At 37.2% G+C, this 27,724-nt stretch overlaps 1 protein-coding gene across 2 annotated transcripts in view; it reads left to right on the plus strand.

Moving 5' to 3' along the window:
- Positions 1-2,585: 2,585 nt before the first annotated feature.
- Positions 2,586-27,724, plus strand: part of WDR35 (WD repeat domain 35) — a 54,937-nt gene continuing 29,798 nt past the window's right edge. The window contains exons 1-12 of one of the 2 annotated variants that reach the window (XM_033125583.1): positions 2,596-2,619; positions 3,330-3,447; positions 10,156-10,227; positions 11,275-11,367; positions 12,870-12,998; positions 15,654-15,787; positions 16,651-16,816; positions 16,948-17,093; positions 20,298-20,423; positions 23,295-23,480; positions 26,922-26,954; positions 27,316-27,376. In XM_033125583.1, the coding sequence (XP_032981474.1) occupies positions 2,596-2,619; positions 3,330-3,447; positions 10,156-10,227; positions 11,275-11,367; positions 12,870-12,998; positions 15,654-15,787; positions 16,651-16,816; positions 16,948-17,093; positions 20,298-20,423; positions 23,295-23,480; positions 26,922-26,954; positions 27,316-27,376 (1,288 nt within the window). Of the gene's footprint in view, positions 2,620-3,329; positions 3,448-10,155; positions 10,228-11,274; positions 11,368-12,869; positions 12,999-15,653; positions 15,788-16,650; positions 16,817-16,947; positions 17,094-20,297; positions 20,424-23,294; positions 23,481-26,921; positions 26,955-27,315; positions 27,377-27,724 lie in introns of both variants that reach the window. The other variant, XM_033125584.1, reaches the window with a different exon arrangement.

The raw sequence follows: 27,724 nt of genomic DNA on the forward strand, positions 1-27,724 counted from the left end.
TTTTGCTCATTTTTTGCTAATTATTGAAGCTGTGATCAGAGGATGATAATACATATATCTAAAACTCCTTAATTCAGATCAAGTGACTATTACATGCCGTTTTTAATTCATTCTGATGTTAGAAAGGATACACAACTAAAGCCTTTAGTTGTGAATTAAGAGTGTCATAACTTCTTACCAAAGACAAAAAATCCTAAATTTACTTTAGGATCCAGTCAATAAAATTATATATTTATAAATATTGCTGTAACAAGAAAACCTAATGTTATCTTTTTAAATGTGATAAGCCTAACTTTTCACTTACATATTTGATACTTACAATTTTTTTCAGCTTTAAAGCTTATAACTTTTAGAAGAAATCAATCCTTTAAATTGTGTACTACTTAATTTTTTTTGTTTGTATTGTCTTTAGTATAATAAAAAAGTATCTTCATATATTATTGTCATGCTTTTTTCTGGTGACTTATTATACCAATTTTGTCTTTTAACATATTTCCTTAAACTGAATTAACAATTGGTTAAATATATAACAGTTTCTTGTCAAAGAACACAATGTTGTGACTCTTCCTATAATTTCTTCTCATGCTTTTAAAGTTAAAAAATGTAAGTTCAGGTTAACTAGAAAGGCTTTAATCAAAAAAGTTGTGGGAGAGGGAATAAAACAAAATTATCTAAATTTAGATAAAACGATGAGAGTACGTACATGCCTGAAAAGCAAATGTAACCTACAGATGTAAACCCAGAAACAGTCAAAAATCTAAAATATAAACTTTAAGGGGAAGAAATGAAAAATAAATCCATCAAAGGCAGCATATATTATATGAAATATATATTGTTATTTCTCAACAATGTTGAAAGGACATGACACAGAACAGTATTATTTCCCAAATTTATTTGAGCACAGAACCAATAATATATATTATTAATAATATATCACAGAACAATGGTGTTATAGAAGGAATAAATGAGATCTCACATGCAAGAACTAGGGTAAGGTATTTAGAGGTGATTTTTTTAAGAATGTGACCATTAGTAACTAGCTTCAACTAATCACGTCTTAAATTTGACCAGTTGGTTGGAATCCCGTCTTAGATAATACTCATTTGCTTCAAGAGTCCAGTGTAAGGATCCTGTGAGTAGGTGCCAACATACCTTAGGAATTTAGTTTGGTACTGAAAAAAGATACACATACATTTAAAAACAAATACATATATTATCTGAATGGGATGGGGATTAAGTTTGGAAAGAATTTCTTAGGGAGACATGACTGGTGCGATGTTTGGCGAGGCACAACTGGCCAATAGGGTAGGAACATCATAGGATATATAAAATGGCCTTGGAAGCAGAGAGGAATGGTGGGTTGCAGAAAGCACACTGGCATTCTTAGAGTGGGGGTACCATGGTAAAGACATTTTAAGATTGAAGGAAGATCTGATTTTAGCTGGGGTTTAGATTTGATAGAAAAGGACCATTGTTAATTTTTGAGTGTTCTGGGAGAAGCAATAGACTCAGGTCAAAGATTTGAACGTTATTTGCTCGAGATGGGAAAAGACCAGGTGGGGGAATTAGCTACTACACTGTAAGTGCATAAAGTACATACTAGATTATACAAATCAACAGTGGTAGTCACAGAATATGGTAAAAGGGAAAATCAGAGATCAATAAAAAATGGTGAGATATAATTTCACGGGAGTTTGTGCCCTCTACCTGAAATTGTGGCGCTTTTTAACTCTCCAGGGATTCAAAGAGGACAAAGGAGAATTGAAGAAAGAAATAAGGTAGAAAAGAATATAGAACAGTTAACTCCAGGCGAGAAAATAACAAACACCTCAATTATTTAAAAATGGAAAGCTATGCCCCAATGGCAATTATATGCTGTGATGGCCCAAAGCTCATATAATCTTTTTATAAGGACCCTTGGGCTGCAGTAACAGCTTAAATAAGCTGTTAAAAATTTCTAAAACAAACAGAATAAACACAAACTCTTACTCCCAAATTGCTCCAGAGGGTTCTCCAACACCCAAAGGCGTAAGGGTAGGTGTGCCAGCTCTGAAAACGCAGGTTTGCATTTTCATTTGCCCGGAGGCGTCAGCCTACCCAGTGCAGTTAATGACTTTTCCCGTTCCACAATGTTGGGACTTGGGGGATTTGCAAACTACCCAATCATTGCGACCTCATTTCAATGAGCGCCTTTCCTCCTAAATTGATTCTGACACCTCGTGCGTGTTTCACCGCGACCATCCAAGGTGTGGCGAGTGCTCCTAGCCCGCGGAGACTGAGGGCATCTGAGGCACTAAAGGTCAGCGACCCAGCCCCACGCAAGAGTAGAAAAACCCCTGAAACACAGACCAGGGACAGCTTCACCATCCGCGCGGCGACACAAGCCCCCGACGTCCGCGCAGGCGCACGAGGCCCGCTGGCCGAGGCGCGGTCGACACCGGAAGTGTCTCACGGCGCCCCGGATGCAACTGGGCGGCGGCGGTTGCCAGGGCGACGGGAGCTTTAAAGGACCGCTGGTACTGGCGATCGGCGACTTAGAACGAGTTTCCACTTGCGGGCCTCGACGGCTGGGGTCGTCATCTCCGGGCTCCCAGGATGTTCTTTTACCTGAGCAAGAAAGTGAGTTTTCCAGGGGGCTCCCTCTCTCCTCCTTCTTTCCCGCATCTTGCGGGAGATGACCAAATCCCGCCTGCGAAGCTAGGCGTCCTGATAGCGGTTTCGCAGTCCCTCCCCAACCTTCCTGCCTGGTCCAGCATCGGACCTCCTGCATCCTTGCCCGAGTCCCAGATAGTCCTTGGCGGAGCCAACAGCCGTCTCGCACGACTCTGTCCCTTTCTGTCCCATTCCTGCCCCTGGCCGGGTCCTTTTGCGGCGCCAGCAGGGCAGACCGCTGCGTGCTTCCCTATCTTTCCAAAACCTGTTGGTGAGCCAGGTGACTCAAATTCTTTGGACCATCACGGGTCGCCGAGCGAGAGAAAAATACTAACAAAAGGGTAGCCTACGTGTCGTGTGTGGACAGGGAATTTGGACTGATGGTATGGATTTATATCTCCGTGTCCCCCTCCTCCCTTTTAAAAATCCATCAGGCGACTCCCCCGTTGGGTTCCTCCGTAGTCACTGCCCTTGTCTTGTGTGCACTTTTTTCTCTTCCGAATGGTAGGGGCCCCGCGCAGTTCAGTGGGACTGTTTCCATTTTCATAACAAGTCACACTTCTGTAAGGCTGACCGTTTTTCGTTTTGGGGGCATTTTCTTCAGTCTTCATCTCCTGTAGACTCTCACTTCCCAACTCCTTCGCGAACTGCTGAGAGTGGCTGTGGTTGCTTTTCAGATTGCCATTCCCAATAATGTGAGCCTGAAATGTGTGTCTTGGAACAAGGACCAAGGATTCATAGCATGTGGTGGTGAAGATGGATTACTGAAAGTTTTGAAATTAGAGACCCAGACAGGTAAGTAAATGCAAGCCCAAATGTCTGAACTTGACGGAAAATTGGCTCATTTGTTTGAGAGTTGCTCATGTTATTGTCAGTATGCAATTTTAATTTTTTAAAAGGGCCCCTGTGGGAACAGAGCCCCAAAAAGCAGTTTCCAGGCTCTCAGCATCACATAGAAAGGTGCTGGCTCAGGTAGTAAATGGCCATCGACTGTGATCAAATGGCCATTAGCTGTGGCTAGTTGGCCGTCAGCTGTAACCAGTGAGCCATTGGGCACTAATATAACTGCTGTGGCTACACTAGTAGAAAATAGGGGCTAGCAAGAAGATGGTGGCTGAGCCTACAAGTGGTGCAGTGAGGGTTGCGAACAGTGTGGCTCCTGGTTCCTGTGTTTCCAATCCAGCCGTTGGCGAGAATATAGTAATATGACTCCCCTATCTATGGCTCCGTAGGTGTTCCTTTTTGGCCTCACCATGTCCTGCGTTCTTATGTGGGGAGCGGGAGCAGAGACCCCGCATGACACCCTGCATGACACATGGCATAGTCGGCAGGATCCCCCGCAGACCCTCCAGGCCACCCCGCGTGACACATGGTGCAGCGAGCAGGGTCCTCTGCACAACAGTCCCCTCCCCCAAACCCAAACACTTTGTGGTATTTTACTAGAGTGTTTTTGCAGTAAAGTTCAGAGAATATTGAAAATAAACGTCAGATGGCTTTTGCTGAAGTTCTTAATGGAAAATGAAAAAGAATGAAGAATGAAAACTGTCACTGTTGTCTGTGCTATGTCTATTTATTGGGCTATATTATTAGGAATCTAATAAAAATGAGGTGAGTCAGCATTTCAGTGAGGTCACGGAATCGTACATTTTGGCAGATTCTTTACAGCCTGTGTTCTCCTTTCTGTTTGTCAGATATGTTAATTATGTGCCACGTTCCCAAGAATAGAAAATGGGATTAAAAAACCATTTTTATTATTATAAGTCTCTTGTATTTACAGCTTGATTTCTCTTTTTCTAGTTCTCTGGTATCATAGCAAACAGTTTCATAGGTGTTTAGCATCCCTAGTGTTCTGGATTGGAAATCTAGACAATCCCCAATTCAAATTGGAGATCTAGATAAGGAGATTGGAGTTGGACTCTCAGCCCTGCCGTAAGACTACTGAATGACTTGCAGCAAGTTGCTGACTATCTTTGGGGTTTAGTTCACTCGTTTGTAAAATGAGGGATTGAACTAAATTACATTGCTTCTCAAACTTTATCAGGCATAAGAGTCATCTGCTGATGTTGCTAAAATGGATTTCTGGGCTTCAGCTCCAGGTGGGATCTGAGAAGATGCATTTCTAGTGATACAGATAATGCTGGTTCTCAGTCCCCAGTTTGAGTAACACTGCTTTACAGCTTTGAACGTGTATTTATAAGTATTTATTGAGCACTTTCTATGCACGGGATGTTTAACCTTCGCTGTTTCGTTTGACTTCACAATAATCTTGAGAGGTAGGTATTCCAGATGAGAAGACTGAGGTGCTGATCAGTTAATAACTTGTCCAAGGTCACACAGCCAGTAAAATCCCAGACAGAGCTGGGAGTTGAAACGAATTGTCTCACTTTCAAACCCTTGTTTTTAACAAGTGCACGAGGGCTCATGAACAGCCTAAGCAAACAGAGAATAGTTGTCTTGATGTGCTAGATTAATTATATGAAATAAAAGACAGATTTGGAAGGTAGATACTTATGTACCAATTAGAGTTTGGCTTCTGATGTTTAATAATTTAATCTCTCTTGTTAACTATCTTAAAAGAAAATAATTTTTCTTTTTTATGTTTCTCAAAAGTATACGTATATGGACGTATGTATTAATGTATTTATATATACGCTTTTATTTTCCTTAAAATATGTAGCAAATTTTAGTTATGTTAAGAAATGCATTCATTATGTTTAAAAATGAAGGCTTTTCCAAAAAAAAAATTAGTTCTTTTCCTGTTCCGCACTTTTAATGAAGTGGGGTTAGAATATTTTTTTGAAATTAGCAAGCAAGATGGAACAATAAATTCTTGAGAGGAGTGGAAAATGGAGTAAATTATTTGTTTTGGAACTTCATAATGAGTGTAAGTCACGTTGAAAGAGATAAATATGAGAAATATGGCTGGAAAATTCTAACAAGATCAGTGTATTGTAGTTAATAACAATAGTTGTCCTGTAGCACATCCCTGCAGTAACAACCACCAGATGCCACGTGCCTTCTACATGTCAAGCACTGTGCTGTGGTAAAGAGGTGTCGTTGTAAATGCTGTCGTGGAGCTTATCTACAGGGTAGTTAAGTGATGAGCACTCATCAAGCCGTACAACAACCCTCTACATCAATAAAACGTCTTTTAGAGCGTCATGTTTAATGGCTGTTTAGTATTCCATTATATTGGTATATAGTAATCTACTTAACCAGGTATAATGTTGGACATTTAGATGGTTCCACATTTTTACTATTAAAACAGCAATATCTTTGTGTCTAAATCTGTGCATGAACCTTTGATTACTTTCTAGGATAAATTGCTAGGAATACAATTCACTAGATCAAAGGTCATGCACATTTCTAAAGGTTCTGAATAGTTTAGCCAGCTTACGTTCCCGAAAGTTTGCACTACTTTGATTCCCAGTGGCAGCATTCCCGTGTCCACTCCCTTGCTTTAGAAGGAAAGGAACTAGAACAGCATTTCCCCCATCTTGTTACATCAGGTTAAGAAGGGGAGGTGGGTAATTCTTCTTCTCCCATAGGGCAACTTGCACAAGTTTTGCTGGAGCCCATCTCCTCTCACCTTCTAATTCAGGGACCTCATTACTAATTTACCTTCTTCCCTCTATTTTCTCGGTCCTTCCTCTCCCTCACCAGTGACTTTTATGTTCCAAATCTAATGGGTAGCTTTCTTGGGTTCTTATCAGCATTGCTTCTTCCTTGAACCATTATTTGTCAAGACAAAATGAGAATTTAAATGTTTTAAATTGTATTTATACATATTGCTTTCTCCCCTTTCCTCTCTGGTAAGATCTCAGCCTCTTTACTAGATTTTCCTTCTCTTCTAACTGTTGGAATTCCTGAGAACTTGGCTCTGGACTCTCTCTCCATTTTACATGCTCTCTAAACTAATTCTTTCATTCCCATGGCTTTGAAGGCCATGGCTTTGAAGGGTGATGAGTCCTAACTGGATCTCACCAGCATGGTCCTGATTTTCCGACGTAGACATCTCCACTAGAATCTTTCATAGGCATCTCGTACTTACTGCGTTTAAAACTGAACTCTTGATCTTCTCCCGAATCTTTCACTTCCCTTCGTTTCAGTATGTATCTTAATTTTACCCGTTTGCTCAAGCTGGAAGCCCCTTCTCCCTCCCTCCTTAACTCCACCTTCATCAACATCCCTATTGCTTCTATCTCCAAAGTGTATCTGAATCCATCCTTTCTCTGTCTTCCCTGCGACTTCTCTAGCGTCAGCCACTGTCATTCCTCACCTGGACTGCTGATGAGAATCGCTTCCCTCCCTCCGTTGTCTCTTGTCTCTTTCTAGTCTATTCTTCACACACCAGCCAGTGTGATCTTTTTTTTTTTTTTTTAATTAAAAGGAACCAGATCATGTCATTTCCCTGGCAAAAAGTCTGAAGGGCTGCTGGCCTGGGCCAGAGTTGTTTGTGATGGGGTTTGGGGTTTGGTCCTAACCAGGGTTGAGATGGCATCTCTTGCTTTTCCAGCCACTGCTGCCCAGGCCTCCATCCATTCATTGTCATGAGGGGAGATATCTCCCTAAAGCAAACATTTAGATCAGAGAAAACGTATTCCTAGACCATGCAAGCCAACGGCAGCCATCTGCCAGTCCTCCAGGGACCGCAGGCAGAATGCCTCAGCCTCCGATGTGCCTGTGCAGCAAGAGTGACAGGAGAAAGTTCTTGCCTTCGTTCTAGAGGTGTTCATATCCAGACCAATTTCATACTTAAAAGATGTGCTGGAAATGTAAAGACATGGGCCGGCCCGCTGGCTCAGGCGGTTAGAGCTCCATGCTCCTAACTCCAAAGGCTGCTGGTTCGATTCCCACATGGGCCAGTGGGCTCTCAACCACAAGGTTGCTGGTTCGACTCCCGCAAGGGATGGTGGGCTGCGCCCCCTGCAACTAGCAACGGCAAGTAGACCTGGAGCTGAGCTGCGCCCTCCACAACTAAGATTGAAATGACAACAACTTGACTTGGAAAAAAGGCTTGGAAGTACACACTGTTCCCCAATAAAGTCCTGTTCCCTTTCCCCCAATAAAATCTTTAAAAAAAAAAAAAAGAAATGTAAAGACACACGTGGATGTGTCCGCAGTCACCTGCACTCATTCACACAGAGAAGCGAGGCAGCCAGGTGATCCCACCAGTTCTCAGTCTGGAGAACATGGTAGCAGCTCCTTCTCAGAATTCCGTTTTCTCTTCAAGTGTTGCAGTGTCTTCCATATGTTTTGATTCTGCTTGTCAAACTTATTGTGTAGCGTATAATAGGAATTTCTCTTGGAATTAGGCTGCTATCAACTTGTATGGATGCAAATAAAAGCTAACAACTTTTGTGAATGCAAAATGCAAAGAAAGACTGATGTTTACAAATATCAGTCAGGTTTTCCTAAGGTAAAGGTGTGCAAAGAGTTAGTGTGCTTGGTTACTGGTATTCTTAGCAGGGTCTTCTGTTCTCTTATACCTTTCATTCTCAGTCACTTTATTACAGTTCTATCTTTTTAAGTCCTGTGGACTTTTGAGTTTCTGGGATTGTTGGAATCACTGATTTCGTTCTGAAATTCCGCTGCCTGGTTCTAAATGCCTTATTTTATTGGTGTCTTCTTTCCTCATGCCTTTTAAATCCAAAGGTTACTGGCATGTGCTTTTCGAAGAATTATGTCAGTATTACCAGACTTTTGTTCCCATGCCAATTTGGTTTGTTACCTCACTGACCATGGGGAGATCAGTAATGTAACTCACTGTAGTCTGGGATATTGGTGGCTTTAGCCTTCTTCATTTAAAACTTTTGGCCTTTTTTGGAAATCAGAACTTTCAGATGGGTTTTGCAAATATCTTATGTGTGATCAAGTTACAGAGTTGCTGCCAGCAAGAGACAAATGTTCAAATGTGGATATTTTTTCAGTATGTAAAGCAGAATTTCAAAAATTTACTCGTCATCTGTCAGCATATGTTTTGTGAAGAGTTCCTGTACTTTATGGTTTAACAGAGAAAACGTGTCCGCTGTGCAGAACTGTGATTCAGACATATAAACAAATGGAAAGATGAAACAATGTACTTGATCACATTTTCAAATATATTTGGTCCTGTAAGCCATTAGAATTACTTCTCACTAATTTTACTTGGTTACAGTGACCGTTGCTGAAGGCTTAGAATGGATTTTCAGTGCTATTAGAAAAATTTTTCCATCCAAGTTTTTAGAATACTACAATAAGCTTTAAGTGTATAGTATAATTTTTAAGATTCAATGAGTGAAAGAACCCTATGTTAAATAATGTTCACTCTAATGTGTTTGTCAACATTTATTCTATCTTAATCATTTGACACATTATTGTGGGGTTATATACGTGTATTCATGTCTTGCCCAAGACAGCAACTAGATAACTCGAACCAATGGTTTTAAAGGAACTCAGCTATTTTTTTCCTGACGTTGTGTTTTGAGCAGAGACTATTTTTCATACTTTTTAAAAGATACATGTTACGTGAAAGTAGAAATTTTTAGCATCAACTTTTATATTTCCCATTCTCACAAATTTTTAGGAATCTAAAATTCTTACAAAGACTTCGTAATTTTTCCTGTGCCTAGCACTCCTGCCTCCTCGTGTATGATTCTGCTCTAATTCAACCACAAGGGCCTTCTTTCAGTTTGTCAAAGTCTCTGCACTTCTACCCAGGGCCTTTGCACTTTCTGTTTCCTCATCTGGAATACATCCTTCCTTACCCTACCTTGCTGTGCTTATCTCCAGTTTATGCCTCAGTCTCAGCTTAAATATCTTTTTTTTTCCCCCCCAGAAACCTTTCCCTGGTTCTTCTTTCCTCCGATCTAAATTAATTCCCCTCTTTTACTGTCTCTTATTATGCCTTTACTTCTTCAGTTTATATTTACATATACATGCACACATTTATGTGGGTATGTGAGTGTGTTTTTAATATCTGACTCCTCAGTAGACTACAGGCTGTCTGAGAGGAGAGGCCTTAACTATTTTGTTCATCATTTTATATCCAGAAACTTCCACAGTGCATAGCACAGTATAGGCATTCAATAAATATTTGTTGAACGAATGAATGAATATAAGACTCTGCCAAATCTAGTAAAAACCAGTTTTCAAAGTCTTTGCTTTTTGATCCCTCTTGTGCTTTAGAGTTTTAAATCTATAGGTCATAAATATGTCTATTTGTGGTCTTTTGGGAAGGAATAAATAGTAATAATAATTACTAAATATTGAATATATTGAGTAAGCAATGTTCTTTTATACATTTTGCTTTATTTTGCCAGAATAATATCCTTGCAAGGGGGTGTGTATTCCCATGTTTCCCCCGTGAGAAAAATAGGTCATAATGAGGCATACTTTGAAAAAAATCTTTCTAATATGATCCAGGAATAGGAACTCCTTTCAAAAAAATGCAAGACATGTCAAAGTGTTATAATCTGTCACGTTTGTATATTTGCCATATTGTTTTTTATTTTGTTTTTCTAGATGATGCAAAATTGAGGGGTCTTGCAGCCCCCAGTAACCTTTCTATGAATCAAAATCTTGAAGGTCATAGTGGTGAGTCATGTAATTTTTAAAATCGTATTTGAATAGTATTATCTTTAGACACTTAGAAACCATCTACTTAATACAGAATTGTCATCATTTAAAAAATGGTAATATTTGTAGGAATCATTTTTATTGAGTCACAATCAGTATAGCCTACAGTCATTCAACAACTTTTACATGAGTATGTATCTTCAAAAAATCTGAAAAAAGGTAGCTGTTATTTTATATATTAGAAAATACTGTTACCTGTCTATGCATAGATATAATCCATTCTTAAAATCTTTCCCATGGTTCTAGATTAAAGTAGACTAAAGAGACAACAACTGAATGTACTTTGTGATTCTAGATTGGCTCTTGGGATGAGAAAAACAAGTATCCAAAGGACGTTATTTAGACAATTGATAAAATTTGTATGTGGACTGTAGGTTAGAGAATAATATTACATCAGTATTAAATTTTTCCTAATTTGTAATATGGTTATGAAAGAGAATGTCCTTATTCTTAAGAAATACACACTTAAATATTTAGGGATTAAAATCCTAAAAAACAAAATCAATTATTTATATAACTCAGAGATTTAAGATATACTCCAGAGTATGTTACTAATAAAATGGAAAACAAAGGGGGAAGAGAGATTAGGGGACATATCAGCCACCAACAAATACCGCCCCCCTCCCCAAAGAAAAACAAAAACAAAAAATGAAAAACAACCAAGTATCTAGTGTGATGTCCTTTGGGCATTGTAATCCTGGGGAGTCTGGCCAATGGGGTAAATCTTACATTTGTTTCTGTCATCAGATATATGGTAGCTGTGGTAGCTGACCACAGCAGGTGCCTTTGTTGCCATGAAATAGGAAAAAACATGAAAAATAGTATTATGCATTCTTATAGAAAATGAGTGATAATAACAACTGCATGCTATGAATATTTTTGACTAATACTAAAGACTGGTTAGTTGCACAGGAATGGTATTGATTTTAACACGCTCTTGGTGTTATAGTAAATTTTGAAATTACAGCCTTTTTGTAGTTTCTAAATTGTTTTGTATTTTTGTAGGTTCCGTTCAAGTTGTAACATGGAATGAGCAGTATCAGAAGCTGACTACCAGTGATCAAAATGGGCTTATCATTGTTTGGATGTTATATAAAGGTATATATAGTAGGAGAGCTTATTTCATTTTTCACACATTGGAATCTGAATTAAAGTATTTGGATACGGAAATAACATCTTTGAAATAGTCCCTTTTAACCAGCAACAGTTCATCCTGACTGCATAGGGATGATATTTCTGGATTTATTGCTGCCTATTTATCTCTTTAACTTTATTTCCTTTGAACTGTGACCTTACTTAGCAAAATGAATTAGGTGATTGTTGGTTATCTCCAGAATGAACTTAGACTCTTAGCAGAATAGTTTCTGCTTGAGATAGCTCTTATTTTTCCAGGTTTCCAATAAGAGGTAGTTTCCGTGTGGTCAGTGATGAGTCAGTAAAAACACATTTATTAAGAAGTCAAAGGCAGTAATTCATTTCTTTTATTGAGTCAGTTAGCTTCCTTTTCTTTCATGGATATAGATTTTATCTCATCTCTGACTCCTGGCTCACAATTTGTGCCTTTTGCTCCCAAGACAGAGCGAGAAGATTAATTTAGGTGCATCACTATTCGGGGAAAAATAACTCGTAATATGTGTTTTCCTGAGGCCTGTAACCCTCTTTAAATGAAAAGGGTACTTTAGTTCATGAGTATTGTTTTGAAGATGTTCAGGGTATACCATTTAAAAATTCTTAGTTAAAAAATCTGCTGTAGTACACAACTTTATTGTTTTTAAAAAAGATTATGTGAGTGTAGGGAGTAGAGTGTGAAAGTATGGGAGAAATTTTGTCTTTTCCCAACGTAGGTCTTCCTGGGCCTTACTTCTGACTGATAATCCCCCTGCTCTACTAATTTCAAATTACACGATTATTTGCTTCAGGCCAGAGTTCCCTACATCACAATGCAGTAACAACTTTTGAAAAACAAAAACACAACAAAATAGCCTTGCAATTTGCCTCACATTTGGCTTTACCTTGAGAAGTCACATCTCATGCCAACACTGTGTATAAGAATTTTTTGGTCATTCAACAATAGTGATGTGATATCACTAATGCGATATGAACTGTTTAAAATTTTTTCAATCAGGTTTAGACTTTTTATTTAATATGCTTGTATTTAATTTGCTTATAATTAATCATTGGGGAATTTATGCATACATTTCAAGTTATTGTGGCTATTCTTTTTTTCCCCTTGGTTATTATCTGAAGTGTGTTCAAATGGGAAAAGTTAGGCTTTGAGAAAAATCAGTTGTTTTGGCCCTTCAAAAACAAATGAAGTTTTATTATTAATTGACCGAAAGAAAGGGAGGAAGAAAAAAAAAGATAGACTTTTGATATGTTTTCTGTGATAATCTGAAGGAATTATTAGTCAAAGACTAAGTTAATTTTTAATTTTGTTTGTGCTGGATTTGAAGGTTTTATAGTTGGATGTCTCTGGTTGTAGAAAACTTTGCAGTCATTTATTCCGCGTTGTATTTTATGGAATGTTTTCAGCTCTTAAGTACCGTTTAATAGATGCGAAAGTTATGACTTGTAATTTTTTTTTTAATTTGTCATAATAGGCTCTTGGTATGAGGAAATGATCAACAACAGAAATAAGTCCGTGGTTCGAAGTATGAGCTGGAATGCTGATGGACAGAAGATCTGCATTGTGTATGAAGACGGGGCTGTGATCGTTGGTTCAGTGGATGGTAATGCCTGTTGCATACAGAACTAAGATCAAGACTTAGCTGACATTTTTATGATTACAGGTTTAAATTAATTATCAAATGTTAGCATTCTGACAGAAAAGTAAAAAGAAAACAGTTGGTATAGAATTTGGTGACATTCAAGAATCATTTATTTTTAAGTCTATTCAAATATAAAAGCCTGTTTCTTACAGTGGCACTGAAAAAAGTGAATTAATTTTTCAGGATTATTTTAAGGATGTCTGCTTAATTACTATATAATTTATCTTTACACTCGTTATATTGTATTATAAATATGCAGATTTTTGTTTCAAAAAGTATATAGAGATATAATAATGTCTGGTTATTTTTTTAAGTTGAGGTATATTTGACATATGACATTAATTTCAGGTGTACAGCATAATGTTTCGATATTTCTATATATTGCAAAATGCTCATCTGGTTATTTTTTTAATAGAGCTGAACATGTTATTGTTAGTTGTGTTTCATAGCTTTAAAACCTATGTCTTTCAAATTCTAGTTTGTAGGTAACACTGGACTTCTGAAAGTCTGTGCCTTTGTTTTAATATGAAACTGTCTATAGCGAAAAAATTTATTTTTAAGTCGTGTTCATTTTTGTGAGTGTGTGCGTTTGTGTAACTCTGTGTTTTCCACAGATGTTTCTGAGAGTCTACAAAATCACAGCTGTAGTTTTAGGCACTAGTTACAATAAAAAAATATTCCAGCTCTAGATCAGGAGAGATGGGTAAGTAGTCAAGCATTATTACAATGCCTGTGGTAAGTGTTTAGACAGGGAAAACACAGCAACATGTAGAATATGTATGTATCTAACCCAGACTTGGAGGAATCAGGGACGGCATCCTGGAGGAGGGGATATCTATGCTGTGGCATTAGCCACAGTGAGGCTGGTGTGCAGAATGGGCTATGTCTAAGAACTAGCATTTGAGGAGGTCCAGAGAGGTTGAACTTAGCCACATTTGAGGTATTGAAAATCAATACTATTTGGAGAATCGATATAATATAATACTAGGGGGGAGAGTTGTACGTGATGAAATGAGAGAGATTAGTAGAGGCCAGACCATGAAGATCATAAGTTATACAAGGAGTTTGGACTTAACTTGGACAGCATTGGGAACCCAATGAAAGATTGTATGAGTGGGAACAATGTGACCAGGTTTTTCTTTAGAAACATCTCTGTGACTGCAATATGAAGAGTGGAGAAAGAAAAGAAAAGGGGCAGGTGTACCAATTAGGAAATTACTACATTAATTCAGGTGACTGATGGTGGTGGATGGTGGCCTGAACCAGGGTAATGACGAGGAGGAAGAAGTAAGTAGACATATTCTAGAGATACTTACAAGCTAGAATAGTTAGGACCTTGTAGTTGATTGGAATGGGGATGAGGGGACGGAAGTGTCTAGGGTGAGAGCCAGGTGTTTAGCTTTGACAACTGGATGGATGGTAGTGCCTTTCATTGAAATAAGGGATGAGGGAGAAAGACTGGTTTTGAGGGAAGATTTCAGTTTTCGACTTGTTGATTTTGTCATGCCATGGGACATCGAAGTAACTACGTCTAGACCATTGTTAGATGTATATGTCTGCATTTCAGAAATATATAGGCTGAAGCCATAATTTTGGGAATCACCATATGGAAGGTGATATATTCCAATTTAAACCATTGGAATAGATGAAAAACCTAAGGGCCGTCTGTGGAGTAAGAACCAGTGTCATTCAATGGATGGACAGAAGAAGAGAATTCCATAAAGCGTAACAAAAAAGTAGAAGTCTCAGAGATCAAGGAATACACAGACTCATAGAAACCAAGAAGGAAGGAAGGGATGGTCAAAAAAAGAAAAAAAGGAAAGAGAAGTATCCTTGATTTAGCAACAGGCCATTAGTGACCTCTGCAAAGGTGTTTTTGTTGAAGTTGTGGGTGGAAGCCACATTGGGTTAGGTTGAGGGTTGAGTAGGAGGTAAGGAAGTGGAGACTGCAGGTATAGATAACTCTTTGAAGAGGTTGGGCTGGGAAGGGAATGGTAGAAATAGGTGGTAGCTAGAGGGGAATTGAGGGTTGAGGAACTGTTTTTTGTTTTGTTTACTTTTATTTGAGGTGGTAGTTTTGAAGAGGAATAGATCTGAATATGTTTAAATGCTTATAAGAAAGAGCCTGAAAAGAAGAGTTTAAAGAGAAAAAAATGTGGATTATTAGCAGAGGGAGATCTTTGCAAAGCTAGGAAGGGATTAGATCAGAGAATAGGTGGAGAGATTAGCTTTAGCTGGGGATTAGCAGAAAGGATAAATGTGGAATCAGTTATATTCTGAATGTTTGAAAGTGGAAATGAGGGATTTTTTTGGAAAGTTATTTTCTTTCCAAAGTAGTATATGAATTCATCTGCTAATTAGAAGTGAGATCCTGGGTCAGAGTTTAGAAGAGAAGGGAGAAAATGGGAAACACTGCTATTTCAAATGTTTACTAGGGTGTTTGACACCCTAGTAGTTTGCTCAACAAATAATTACTGACCAAATAAAGTGATTAACGTATGAATGCTGTGAAGAATGTGAGAGCTCTTTGGTGAAACAAAGATTTTTAGAGCAGTTGGTGGAGAATCATAACCTTGAACTTCTAATGAAATAATTATGTTGTGTGTTTCGTTTTAGGGAATCGCATTTGGGGAAAAGACCTGAAAGGTATACAGTTATGCCATGTAGCATGGTCTGCAGATAGTAAAATCTTACTGTTTGGAATGGCAAATGGAGAAATACACATTTATGATAATCAAGGGAATTTTTTAGTAAGTATATATATCCACGTATTTGTTAGTTTTATTTACATAATTTTATATGATTCTTTTATATATTATTCATATATGTATACACCTTTATTTATTATAGTGCTTTGTGTAATCAAGAAAGTGGTTCAAGTTTTTTTCCAATCGTCTAAAATTTTGTTTTATTAAAAAAAAGCCAGGGTTACTTCAAGGTAAGTTAATGCTTTTAGTTCTGATGTTCCGGTAGCTGGAAAGGACAAGATTTCAGTGTACTGAAGCTGAGCCATACTGAGTAGATGCCGCGCAGTTTAATCTGTGTGTCGTCTGGTACCTGAAGCCAAAGTTTACATGAGATATCAAGAATGTTTTTGTAGCAAGCAACTAACGGTTGCTTATAAAAACAATGGAAGACTTCAACAATAAGGGACAAAAATCAGGTCCTGGAAAAGAGGCAAAATAGAATAGGCTCAGGTAGCATAATCCCAAGAAAAACTGTGGCTTTGCGTGATGTAGCTATGATGGATATCTGATCTTATGGGCAGTTTTGTTTTTAGTCAGGGTTAGGACATTACATAAAAACAAAACTGAAACTGATAGTAGTCAACTTTTTAAGTGACACTTTGCTATTTTCTAAGTACTTTCATATACCTCTTATTTGAGTCTCCTAAAAACTCTATATGATTTTTTTTGTTTTTTTAAATCCTCATTTTGCAAATGGGGAAAACTGCAACTCAGGTGATTTGTCCAGGGTTGCTAAACCAGTAAGGGATGGGGCTTGCATTTGAAACCAGATTTTTTAATCTTGCTTTCAGTGTTCTTTCTACAATACTCTATTCTTACTGACCTGTTTTAAAATACAGAATATTAACCTAAGTGATTTTATTTAGATGAAAATGAAACTGAGTTGTTTGGTGAATGTCACTGGAGCGATCAGTATTGCTGGAATTCATTGGTACCATGGCACAGAAGGCTACGTGGAGCCAGACTGCCCCTGCCTTGCTATTTGTTTTGACAATGGGAGGTGCCAGATAATGAGACACGAGAATGACCAAAGTATGTAATATTTCTTCTTCTTTTTTTTAATGTGGAGAATTAAAAATATACTTTAAAATTGTCCTTAACATAATAAAGTTCTCTAGGTTAGCTATTTTACCACAGTTGCCTCATTTTTTCTTTTTGACTAGATCCTGTTTTAATTGATACTGGCATGTATGTTGTAAGTATCCAGTGGAACCACATTGGCAGCGTGTTAGCTGTGGGAGGCTCCCAGAAGGCTGTCACTCAGGATAAAGATATAAACACTGTGCAGTTTTACACTCCATTTGGCGAGGTAAATGTTTAAAGATTTTGTCTTCTTTTTATTTAAATATGCAGTGAGTAAGGCAGGGCTAAAAAGAATTGAGGGAGGGATATAAACTTGTCACGTTTTTTAAAAGGGACATTTTGAGTAAATAATGATGAAATGTCAGGTGTGTATCTTTGAATAATCCTTATAAGTCTTGTATATCATCATGTAATTTATTTTATAATCTGTACATTTAGAAAAACCACACGTTTCATATAAGAAATCACTATGGAACAGTTATTTAGAATATTTTCTTTATGATCTGAACATGCACGTATTTTCATAGATGGTTTTGGAGTTGTTTTTAGTGTAATTTAGTTGTTTCTGATTAATATTTTCGATTTTTAATGTGACATATTAAATATTATTATTATAGATATTATAGATATTAAACATAAGTATTTCTCTCTCCTTCCCCCAAACTTCTAATTGTTTTAATTTATTGTGTAATAATTAATTATTTTAAGAAAATCTATCTTAATAATTAATCTTAGATACTACATTAAAATAAGCAATGTTTTCATAAGTCTATATATTATCCTTCTCAGTATTATTAATAAGTTTAATTTTAAAGAATTTTCTTGAAGGAGTAATGGAAAATAACAAATAGGAGACTTAGTATATTTTGAATTTTAAAGAATTTAGAAAATGATAACTTATTAGTAACTAAGCTTAATAATGTTTTACCTATTTTATTTTCTAACTCTAGACTATATTCAGTCCGTTTTTGGATATCCTGTTGGTTTTTATAAGTTGACCGTAGATTTCAAGAAAATGTATTTTTGGCTACACAAAAGCCTTCACCAGTTGTTTTAATATTTTAATATTAATGTGGTTTAAAAATTTCTGTAAGAGTAAGAAATGGTGTCAGTGACGCTTTTGAATCAGTATCTCAAAGTTACCCAGGAGAAAGTGCTCTAGAGAATAGGTGCTCTCTATACATCGTCAGCTAATAATATTTCTGGTAGATGTAAAAGCTAAGGAAAAACAAAAGCATAGTTCTCAAAGCTTCTAAATAATTAAAAATCTTATGTTTGTTTCAGTGTTTCTAACCTCCTCCTTAATTTACATTTTTTTTGTTCATAGCCATTGGCTTATTTATCATTATATTGTTTTATCTGCTTATTTTCGTTAATTCAGCCTTCTCCAACTAAAAAACATGGATTCTAAAGCCTTATTTGCTTTATCTTGCAAAACAATGTGGTACGTGTTAAATTGAAAACTGTGAGAGGTTTCTGGTATAGTTGTAATTGAAAGTATCTAGTGAATATATGGGGGATTTATTTTTGGACCTGTGTTATTAAGATAGGGAAGATAACTTGGAACGAAGGTATCAAAAGATTTAAACTTAAGGAAAACCCTAGTGACGAATTCGCTTTCGATTCTGAGGGCTAAGGTCTTCTGGTTTTCGCTCTGTGGTCTTAGCCATGGGAGGGAGTAACAGAGCAAGGGGTTTGTAGTCAGGTTGACCTGGCTTTGGCTTTGAATTCCATTTCCACCATGTTAGTTTCACTTGGAGAAGGCATTTAACCTCTGAGACTCAGTTTACTTATTTTCTGAAGTAAAGGTAATACCTCATGGCTCTGCTGTGAAAATTAAAGGAGTTAACAATGAGAAAATGCCTGCCTACCACAGTGCTAAGTGAATGCTTACTTAGAGTCCGTTTTCTTCCCTTGCTGATGCCACCACCTGGCTGGTGTGCAGTGAGGAGATGCTCTTATTCTCCTCCCAGTGTGGGTTGTGAATACCAAGAGCTGTTGAGAGCGTCTCTTTGTTCCCTGTGCTTTCATACAGGTACCAGAGCAGGTAGAGTGGACCCTCCAGGTTAAAACTTTTTCCCCCCATTAGTTTCCCGGGCAAATGGAGTGTAATATATTCAGTTTGACTTTATAGCCTATCTACTTAACAACAAGGGATACCAATATAATTTATTAAAATTCTTGGGATTATACTCTTCTGTCAAATAAGCATGGATTAAAATGTTTTCTTTTTATGGGCACATTAAAAAGCCTTTGTATTCATCTACTCATTAATTTAGCCATAAAATGTACTGTGTTAGTGTATGAACAAAGTCATGTGAATGCATGACACATTTATTTATTTGCTAGATATTTATCGAGTGCCTCTTTCCGAAGCACTGTATTACAGCAGAGGGAAATAAATGTGACTATGATAAAGGTTAGTGCTCTCAAGCAGCACCTCACCGTCTAAATTCTCCGGAACCATAGGAGGGGAGAGGCAGGACATAATATTTAAGTTGTATTTTGAAGGATGCGCAGAGGTGCTCCAGGAGGACAAGTATCAGCGAGGATAGGGAAGCGTGGGGGGAAGGAATGGAGGATTTCAGGCAGAAGGGGGTACTGTGTGGGCCAAAGGTGTGGAGGCACAGTAGTTCCCTTGTGAGTGAGCGCACAGGAATTGTAGTGTGTCGACTAGATAGAGGGGGACTGTGCCAGAGAGTGTAATTTCGTCTCCGGCGGGAAAAGGCATTGTGTCCTATGCTAAGATTGTGATGGTGGGGAGCTACTCAGTTTTCAAAAGTAGTAAATGTTTTTTAAAGCAGGGTAGGATATGACCGGATTTGTGTTCCAGAAAGATAACTGTGACAGTAGAGATTGAATTTGGGAGTAGGGGGTGGGAATGAGGAAACAGATGAAAGGTGAAAATTGCAGTTAGGAGGCTATTACCATAGTTCATTCAAGAAGGGGAAGTTGTGGGGGGCCTATAGACAGAAAGCAATAGGACTGGGTGACTGGTTGGCTGTGGGGGATGAAAGAGAGGTAAGACTTAAGGACTGAGTTTATTATTACGATAATTCATTGCTTCTAAGAAGCACAATTTTTTACAACTCTAAAATTAGGAAGTATCTTATCATCAAAGTTGCCCTATTTTAATTAGTAATGTGTTTTTTCTTTCCTTAGTTGTGCATAAGACTCAAGATGCATGTTTAAGTCTCTGGCATCTTAGATTTGATGAAATTTGATACTGAATTCTTTGGCTATGGTTTGTAAATTTCTCTTATCATGTATAAGTTTTTCATTATAAAAATTTAAGGAAAATGATTTTGAAGTGAGTAGCCACCTTTTGCAAAATAATTTCCATACCGGTTTTGATTTCTGTGAAGTGATTGGTGGTAATACGTGTTTTCTTTAATTGTGATACTTCGGTTAAATGTAATTATTTTTACAGCATCTGGGTACTTTGAAGGTTCCTGGAAAGCAGATGTCTGCACTATCTTGGGAAGGAGGAGGACTGAAAATTGCACTAGCTGTTGATTCTTTCATATATTTTGCAAATATTCGACCTGATTATAAGGTGAGTATTATGAGCAGTTGACAAAAAAACTGTTTTTCACTAAATAATTTTGTTATACTTCAAAGTATAGTGCATGTTTCTTGCATATAGTCATATCCGCTTTGTTTTAGAAACCAGCAGAAAGGAGGCTTTTACAGTGCAGAGCTTAGACCTAGTAAGCTTTTCCAGAATACTATATGTAGTTAGTAACATTATTCCAATAGTCAGAGTCTCAGCAGGAAACAGATGGTACGCTCAAAGAAGTCATTGAAGAGAGACTGATGAAGCGTTCCTTACAAGGGTATGACAGGGTTAAGGGGACCATAAGGGATGACAAAGCAGCACCCAGAGACTAGCAACAGTGGGCAAGCTAGGAAGTATTGTTGCTGGTGGAATCCACTAAAGCTGTGGCCGTGCAGGAGGGGCCACCCTGCAGGAGCAGAACCACTCCCAGCTGGCAGGCGGAGACAGCGTGGGGGGTGGAGGGGTAGTAAATACTTCAGTCTTCTCCACCTGCTGGTGCCTTCAAACTAGAAGGCACGATAGCCTAGGGCATGAAGTTCATAGAAGTCGGCCTCCAGGGCATAGAGCAGGGTAGAGAAGCAGAGAATGGATCAGAAGGGGGAAAGCAGAATAAATTGCATAATAAACTAATCAGTATTTTATCCTAACTTTAACATTTGATCAAAAGCCAGTTCTGAAGTATGAAGTTGATCTGGTAAACTGCTAAGAATACTTGATTCTAGGACTGGGGAAAGTGCAAGATAAGCCTCGAACATCTTACAGTGCTAGACAGTAAGGAAGTGCTCAAAATCAAAAGGATGGAGGCATGCCAAGTAGACAAGGGCGCCAACCTGTAAGAGTTTCCAGTGGCCAAAGCTGAAACAAGTTGAGCAACAAAATAAATGATGTAACATTGGATTATGGTCCAAATTATAAAATAAATGTCCATGAGTACAAACTGATATAAGTGAATGATTTAAATAAATAAATAGGAGAGAAGAAAGAAATCTTCCATAGAGGGGTATCCGACTTTACATAGAAACCACCCCTTCCAGAGGTGGAGCATGGTCCCCTGCTCCCTCAACTTGAGTGTGTGTTGCATTTAGTGACTCACTTCCAAAGAGGTGCATATGGGAAGGAGAAAGGAAGAAAGTAACTGTACAGTGGAGAGACTGGGCAAACACTGCCATGTCTAGATCAGTTAGTTTGCGTCATCAGTGGTGTCACATGGATAGCACGTACCCCTGAAGTGACATCATGAGATGAGCTCTCCACTTCTTTCTTTTCTTTTAGTACTCAAATGTTCATAGCATTTTTATTTGTAATAGCCCAAACTGGAAACAATCCAAATATCCATCAATGGGTAAATGAATACATAGTGTTGTACATCAAGGTCGGACACTTAAGTTCGCGAACTTAATTGTCTCACCTTTTTTTATGTATACAAATCGTTGTACATATGTCCAGTGGAACAAAACAGAATGAGTTATTGATGCATGCAGCAACATAGATGAATCTCAGAATAATTATGCTGAATGAAAGAAGCCAGACCCCCCCAAAAAACCCAAAAAGACAAAGAACTATACTGCATACCTCCATTTCTATAAAATAGTAGAAAACGCAAACATAGTGACAGAAAAGCAAGAAGCTCTTCACTTCTGTGGTGGTTTTTCTACAAACGAATAATCCCAATCTGAGCATGAGGAAAACATCAGACAAACCCAAATGCAGGGACAGTACAAAATATCTGACCAGTACTCCTCAAAAGTGTCATGGTTATCAAAACCAAGGATGGAACCTAACGGGACATGATGACTGAATATAACGTATCCCAAATAGGATTCTGGAAGAGAAAAAGGACATTAGGGAAAAACTAATGAAATCCAAATAAAGTATGGATACATATGTGTAAAGCTTTACAGGTTTAGTTAATAGGGCTTTATTGATGTTGGTTTCTTGGTTGTGAGAAACGTACCATGGTGATGTAAGTTGTTAACAGTAGGGGACATTGGGAAAGGAGTATAGGGAACTCTGTACTATCTTTGCAACTTTTGTGTAAATCTAAAATTATTTTAAAGTAAAAATTAAAAAAAAAAATCATGGTACAAGAAGTAAACTATGGCTTAGCTTTGAATAGCAATCAGTCATAATGTCAACTCTGAATATTGATTCATTCAAAATTACGTATAAATATATTGGGAGAGTTAGATGGAAGGGAAAGCTCTAAGTGTCTTAAGTTCTAATCAATACATATGTGATATGGAGATAAATAAACAGTTACAGCTAAAAGGGTTGTAAATGGCTACCCGAGAGGAAATTAGGAGGGTTTGTATTTTTGTTTTTGTTTTAAATAAGCATGTAGAATTATTCGACTATAAACTATGTGCATATGTTACTCTCATAAAAATCATATATAAAAAATGTAGATCAGGGGTGGGGAAGGCAAAGCATCTGTTTTTGAATTTGAACTTTTGACAGGGATCACTTTTCCCGTTGTTCCTCACGCAGCTATTATTGACTATTGAAAAACCTGAACTTTTCACCACTTAAGCTTAAATCTTACAAGTTAAAATAAGGAAAGTTAAACAAACTAATTTATCTTTGCCGTATATTATATGTTTTATAACTATCTGTATTGCACTTAGATTTTTTGTTATTTTAATGAGAAAAGGTATTAAGCTGAATGTTCAGTCCTTTTGTCTTCCATTTTCTGAAGGAAATATTTTGTCAGAACTGATAGAACACATACCTGTAATATTTCTAGAGTACAAATATAATAATATGATTTTTATTATATTTCCCAATGTTAAATGTTCTTTCTCCCTTTTTGTGTCTTTCCTTCCCTTCCCTCCTCCTGTTCCCTCTCTTTCTTCCTCCTTTTCCTCCTAGTGGGGTTATTGCTCAAATACTGTAGTTTATGCTTATACGAGATCCGATCGTCCAGAGTACTGTGTTGTATTTTGGGATACGAAAAACAATGAGAAATATGTTAAATATGTGAAGAGCCTCATTTCTATTACTACCTGTGGAGATTTCTGCATTTTGGCCACAAAAGCTGATGAAAATCATCCTCAGGTAGGTGTTCCTTGATATTTTAAAACGTGGATAGGTTAACTGCTTGACAGAATTGGGCTATATGTAGATGTACCTTCTCAAGTATGGTCCCTGTACAGACAGGTACAGTGAAGAAAGGGTCTGTTGGCCATGTCTGTGTAGTCCTCTGTTTTGGAAAATTATGTGACCCCATTGGTTTTATGTCCCCTGATTTTTTTCTTTCATCAGCTAATCCACTGACATTTCATATTGACCAGTTCAGTACTGAAGCTTTTTGTCTCTGAAATATATTTAAAATACCACAATCCGTTTCCAACTTAAAATTCCACAAGCAAAAATGAATATCCAGATGTCTAGTATAATGATCAAGAAATTATATAACAATGACCATTATAACACTTCGGATAGCTTTGACATGGAGAAATATACTTTTATTTAGAGTTATATTGCTTTCAAAATCAATGTCTTATAGTGCAAAATAAATAACATAAATAATGCCTTTGTAAAAAGCATGCTAACAATTTGCGTATTTGCAGAAGCATGTACATTTTCCAAAAAAGGATTTACCATTGTCTTTGGCTATGTTATAAATTATTTTATCCCATTAAAAATACAGGTTTTGGTTTAAGTGGCCATTTGAAAAGCCACATGTGGCTCTGTTCTCTCCTGAAACTCACTAAAGCAAGAGTATTAATGCAAGGTATTTTTAATGAAGTCATAAGCCCATAGGGACTAGAAAGAGAGAGGAAACGGCAACATAGTTTTGGAGGTTAGAGAGTAGGTGGATTGGTGCTAATTACCTTAGCAGACCTAAGAAAGCTGAATCCTATGCCATTAGCTGAGACAAGAAAGAAGCAACCAGTTTACATCGCAGAATCCTGAAGAGACACGGGACTTGATGGTGCCTGGGTAGGAGAAAGAAACAAACAGAAAAGCAATTTGGATGTACCGAAAATTATGCAGGAAGGAGAAAACTTAAAAAAAAAACAAACCCAAAAGACAAACAAACAAAAGTCATATAGAGAAACTGTTTCCTAGATCCCCTTCCTTCTACTGAGCCCATGGGCAGCTGTCCTTCTCCCACCTCTGGAGACTGGAGTTTACTCTCCAGAGAGGATTAAAAACGTCTGCACTGAACGACACCAAGCATAGGTAAGGGTGGAGGAAATCTGCTGAAAAGAAGGCAATTAAATTCAAAGTTTGCTATTCGGTGTCCCCCAGTCGTCTTTTCCCACTTGGTTCCCAAAACACTGGCAGGTAAGCATATAGCTTCCAGGTAGGAGAGTGGAAGAGTCCTTTCTGGAGAATCTTAGTGGTTCCAGAGGAAAAAACATCTAAAATCACTTCTATGGGGAGCCCCCCCAAGGAAACATTCCTGCCTGGTCACCTTACTGTGAAGACCAGAGTCAGTGAGACTCACAGACAAATAGATTCCAAATGGCTTTTCAGTTTCACACTCTTAAATAGAAGCAGATAGACATGGGTTGTCGGACATTTGAGGAAAGCATGTGCTTTAACAGACACACTCAAGAATAAACACAGGCAGAAAAGAACTGGGAGGAAGAAGAACACTTCCAAAGAATCATTTCAAAGTGTCTTCAGAGAATATTATTAACATCCGTAAAACAAGGAAAGGGTACCACAGTAAAGGAAGCTTTTGGAAATTGCAAATATGATAACAACAAAAATTTGGCAGAAGTGTTAGAAGACAAATGAAGGAAAACTCCTGTAAAGTGGAGCAAAAAGACAAGGAAATGGAGAATAGGAGTGAAAAGATAAGAAAATTAGAGGACCATCCTGGAAGATCAGCATTTGAATAATAGTTCTAAAACCGAGTGAACATGCAAATGGAAGAAGGGTAATTTTGGGGAAAAAAATTCAAGAAAAATTTTCTTGAGTTTCTGGATTGAAAGTGTCTAGCTCAGTGAATAAAAATATTTCCATATTAAGGCACATCACTGTGAAATTTTAGAACACTGGGGATAAAAAGGAGATCCTATAAGCTTTCAGAGGGGAAAAACAGACTTCATAGGATCGAGTATCATTATGGCGTTCTACTTGTCAACAGCATTACTTTGGAGAATAGGACTTCCCATCTCGATTTCCATATCAAGCAATCTACTAATTAAAATGAAGGTATCACAAAGACATTTTTAGTTGTACAAGGTTGCCAGAATTTTGCCTTCCAAGCTTCCTTATCTTGGAAACTTATAATACTTCAGGATATGGTCTACCAAAACGAGAAATAAAGTAAGAAAGAGGAGGGAACAGAATAATCCAGCAACTAGGTGAGGAGTGGTAGCAGCGGACAGTTGTGCAGCTTGCCTAGGGAGTCATGAGATGAAAGCAGGTCACACGGTTGCAGAAGAAATTCATTATGAAGTTAATAGAATTCTTTATGTGATGGAACCCTTGCGAAGAGACATACATCACTGGGAGGTAATAAATACAGAGAAAACTGAGCAAAGAGAAATAATAGAGACAATTACCAACTACAGGGAAAGCAAAATGTGCTTGAAAGGAGACTAAATCATGATATAGGTGACAACTCAGCTGTGACTGGCATTTATGTAGTCAAAATGATATACCCACTGGATTTTTAATAAAAAAACTTTTAATTGAAGTATAATAAATGTATTAAACTCTAAATTCTGATCCAACAGAATTACAAGTGGTAAGGTGGAGGGATGGAAGTTTATTCCTGTGTGGTGGAAGCCACATTGGGAAAGGGTGAAAGAGAGCTACCTAAGTCTGTAGCTTTAATAGTGGGAAGTCAGTAGATAATGCCCCCAACTGAGACAAAACAAAAAAAGAAGTAGCATTGTAAACACAGTTACTTAGATTTGTGGAGGTAAATTTCAAAAAGATGAGTTAAAGGAGCTGAAAGTGATTACTCTAGGGAGCAAGAAATGGGGAAGTTAGGGGAGACTCGCATTTTCAGTAAGAAGTCTCATGGAACTATTTGATTCTAGAAACTGAGAACGTCAATGATAAGTAAATTAAAAAATACAAATTATTTGTGGTATTTTGTGGCAGTAAGTAAGCTTATTTTAAGCAGTGGGAGAATAAATGATGATATTTTAGTATAATTATTGTCATGTAGACTATATGAGATGCTGAAAAAGTAAGACAAAGTCTATGTGTAATAGTACATAGAGAATTGACTAACTTGAAATCTTTCTAATCAGGAAAGCATCTAAGTTAAATAGTATTCTTGGTACAAGATACAGAAAAGGTGACTAACAGTAAGAAAAATAAAATGATCACTTTTGAATAATCTGACATAAAGTATGCACTACGCTTGATTACTTTTTGTAATATTAATTGATAATTATTGGTGTATGTGTTGACTAATGGGCATTTTAAGTTATTTTCATTAGGTTGGATTATGTTTTTTTTGAGTTAACTGACTTTTTCTGAATTTCTCATGTCATGTCATGCTTTTCATGTCATGCTTCAAAGGAGGAGAATGAGATGGAAACATTTGGTGCAACGGTAATAAATTAAATAAGCTCTTATTTAGCTGATTATAGGATAAAAAATGAGTTTTGAGGTTATAGATGATCAGGAATTTTAGAACTAAAAATATTGAAAGGTAGCCAGTGTATTTGTGTTTCTTAAGTGGTCTCTTAAAAACCACGCTGTTCCATTATTGAGAAATCAGTCCTGGTTTTAATTTTAATTCATATTTCTTTATTTTTAATGCAGTAAATTATATCTTATTGTTTGACTTAACAATTTTATCAGTTATTTGTTAGTGACACTTGAAAAAGAGATAAGCATGATACGTTAGACATTATTTCCTTTATTGCACATAAGCAGGAGTTCTGATACTTTTTGTTTTATTTGTTCACAGTTTGTGCTAGTTCTTTGTAATTCTATTGGCACACCCTTGGATCCCAAATACATTGAAATTGGTAAGGAAATGTTAATATTTATTCCCTCTTTAATCAAGTTTTATTTGTAAAACTAAGGGAAAAACCTACCAGAGTATTATTAATTAGAATGGTGTTCTCCAAAACAAGGGTGAGCATACATCCTGGTTTGCTAGGTCCACTTTATATTGTTGTCATGGTACAATTATTAATGCTCCATTTCACTGTATTCACCAGAAGCATTCTGGTGAATACAATCAATTATAAGGTTATTCTAGCTAAAATCCATAATAATCTCACAACTGCTGTACTTCCATCATTTGCTTTAAATGGGAAATATAATTGTATAGGAATTGGTATGCAGTATAATGATTAGTGTGTAATAAAATG

This window comes from Rhinolophus ferrumequinum, chromosome 13, assembly GCF_004115265.2.
Source record: "Rhinolophus ferrumequinum isolate MPI-CBG mRhiFer1 chromosome 13, mRhiFer1_v1.p, whole genome shotgun sequence".
Classification (NCBI taxonomy): Eukaryota; Metazoa; Chordata; class Mammalia; order Chiroptera; family Rhinolophidae; genus Rhinolophus; species Rhinolophus ferrumequinum.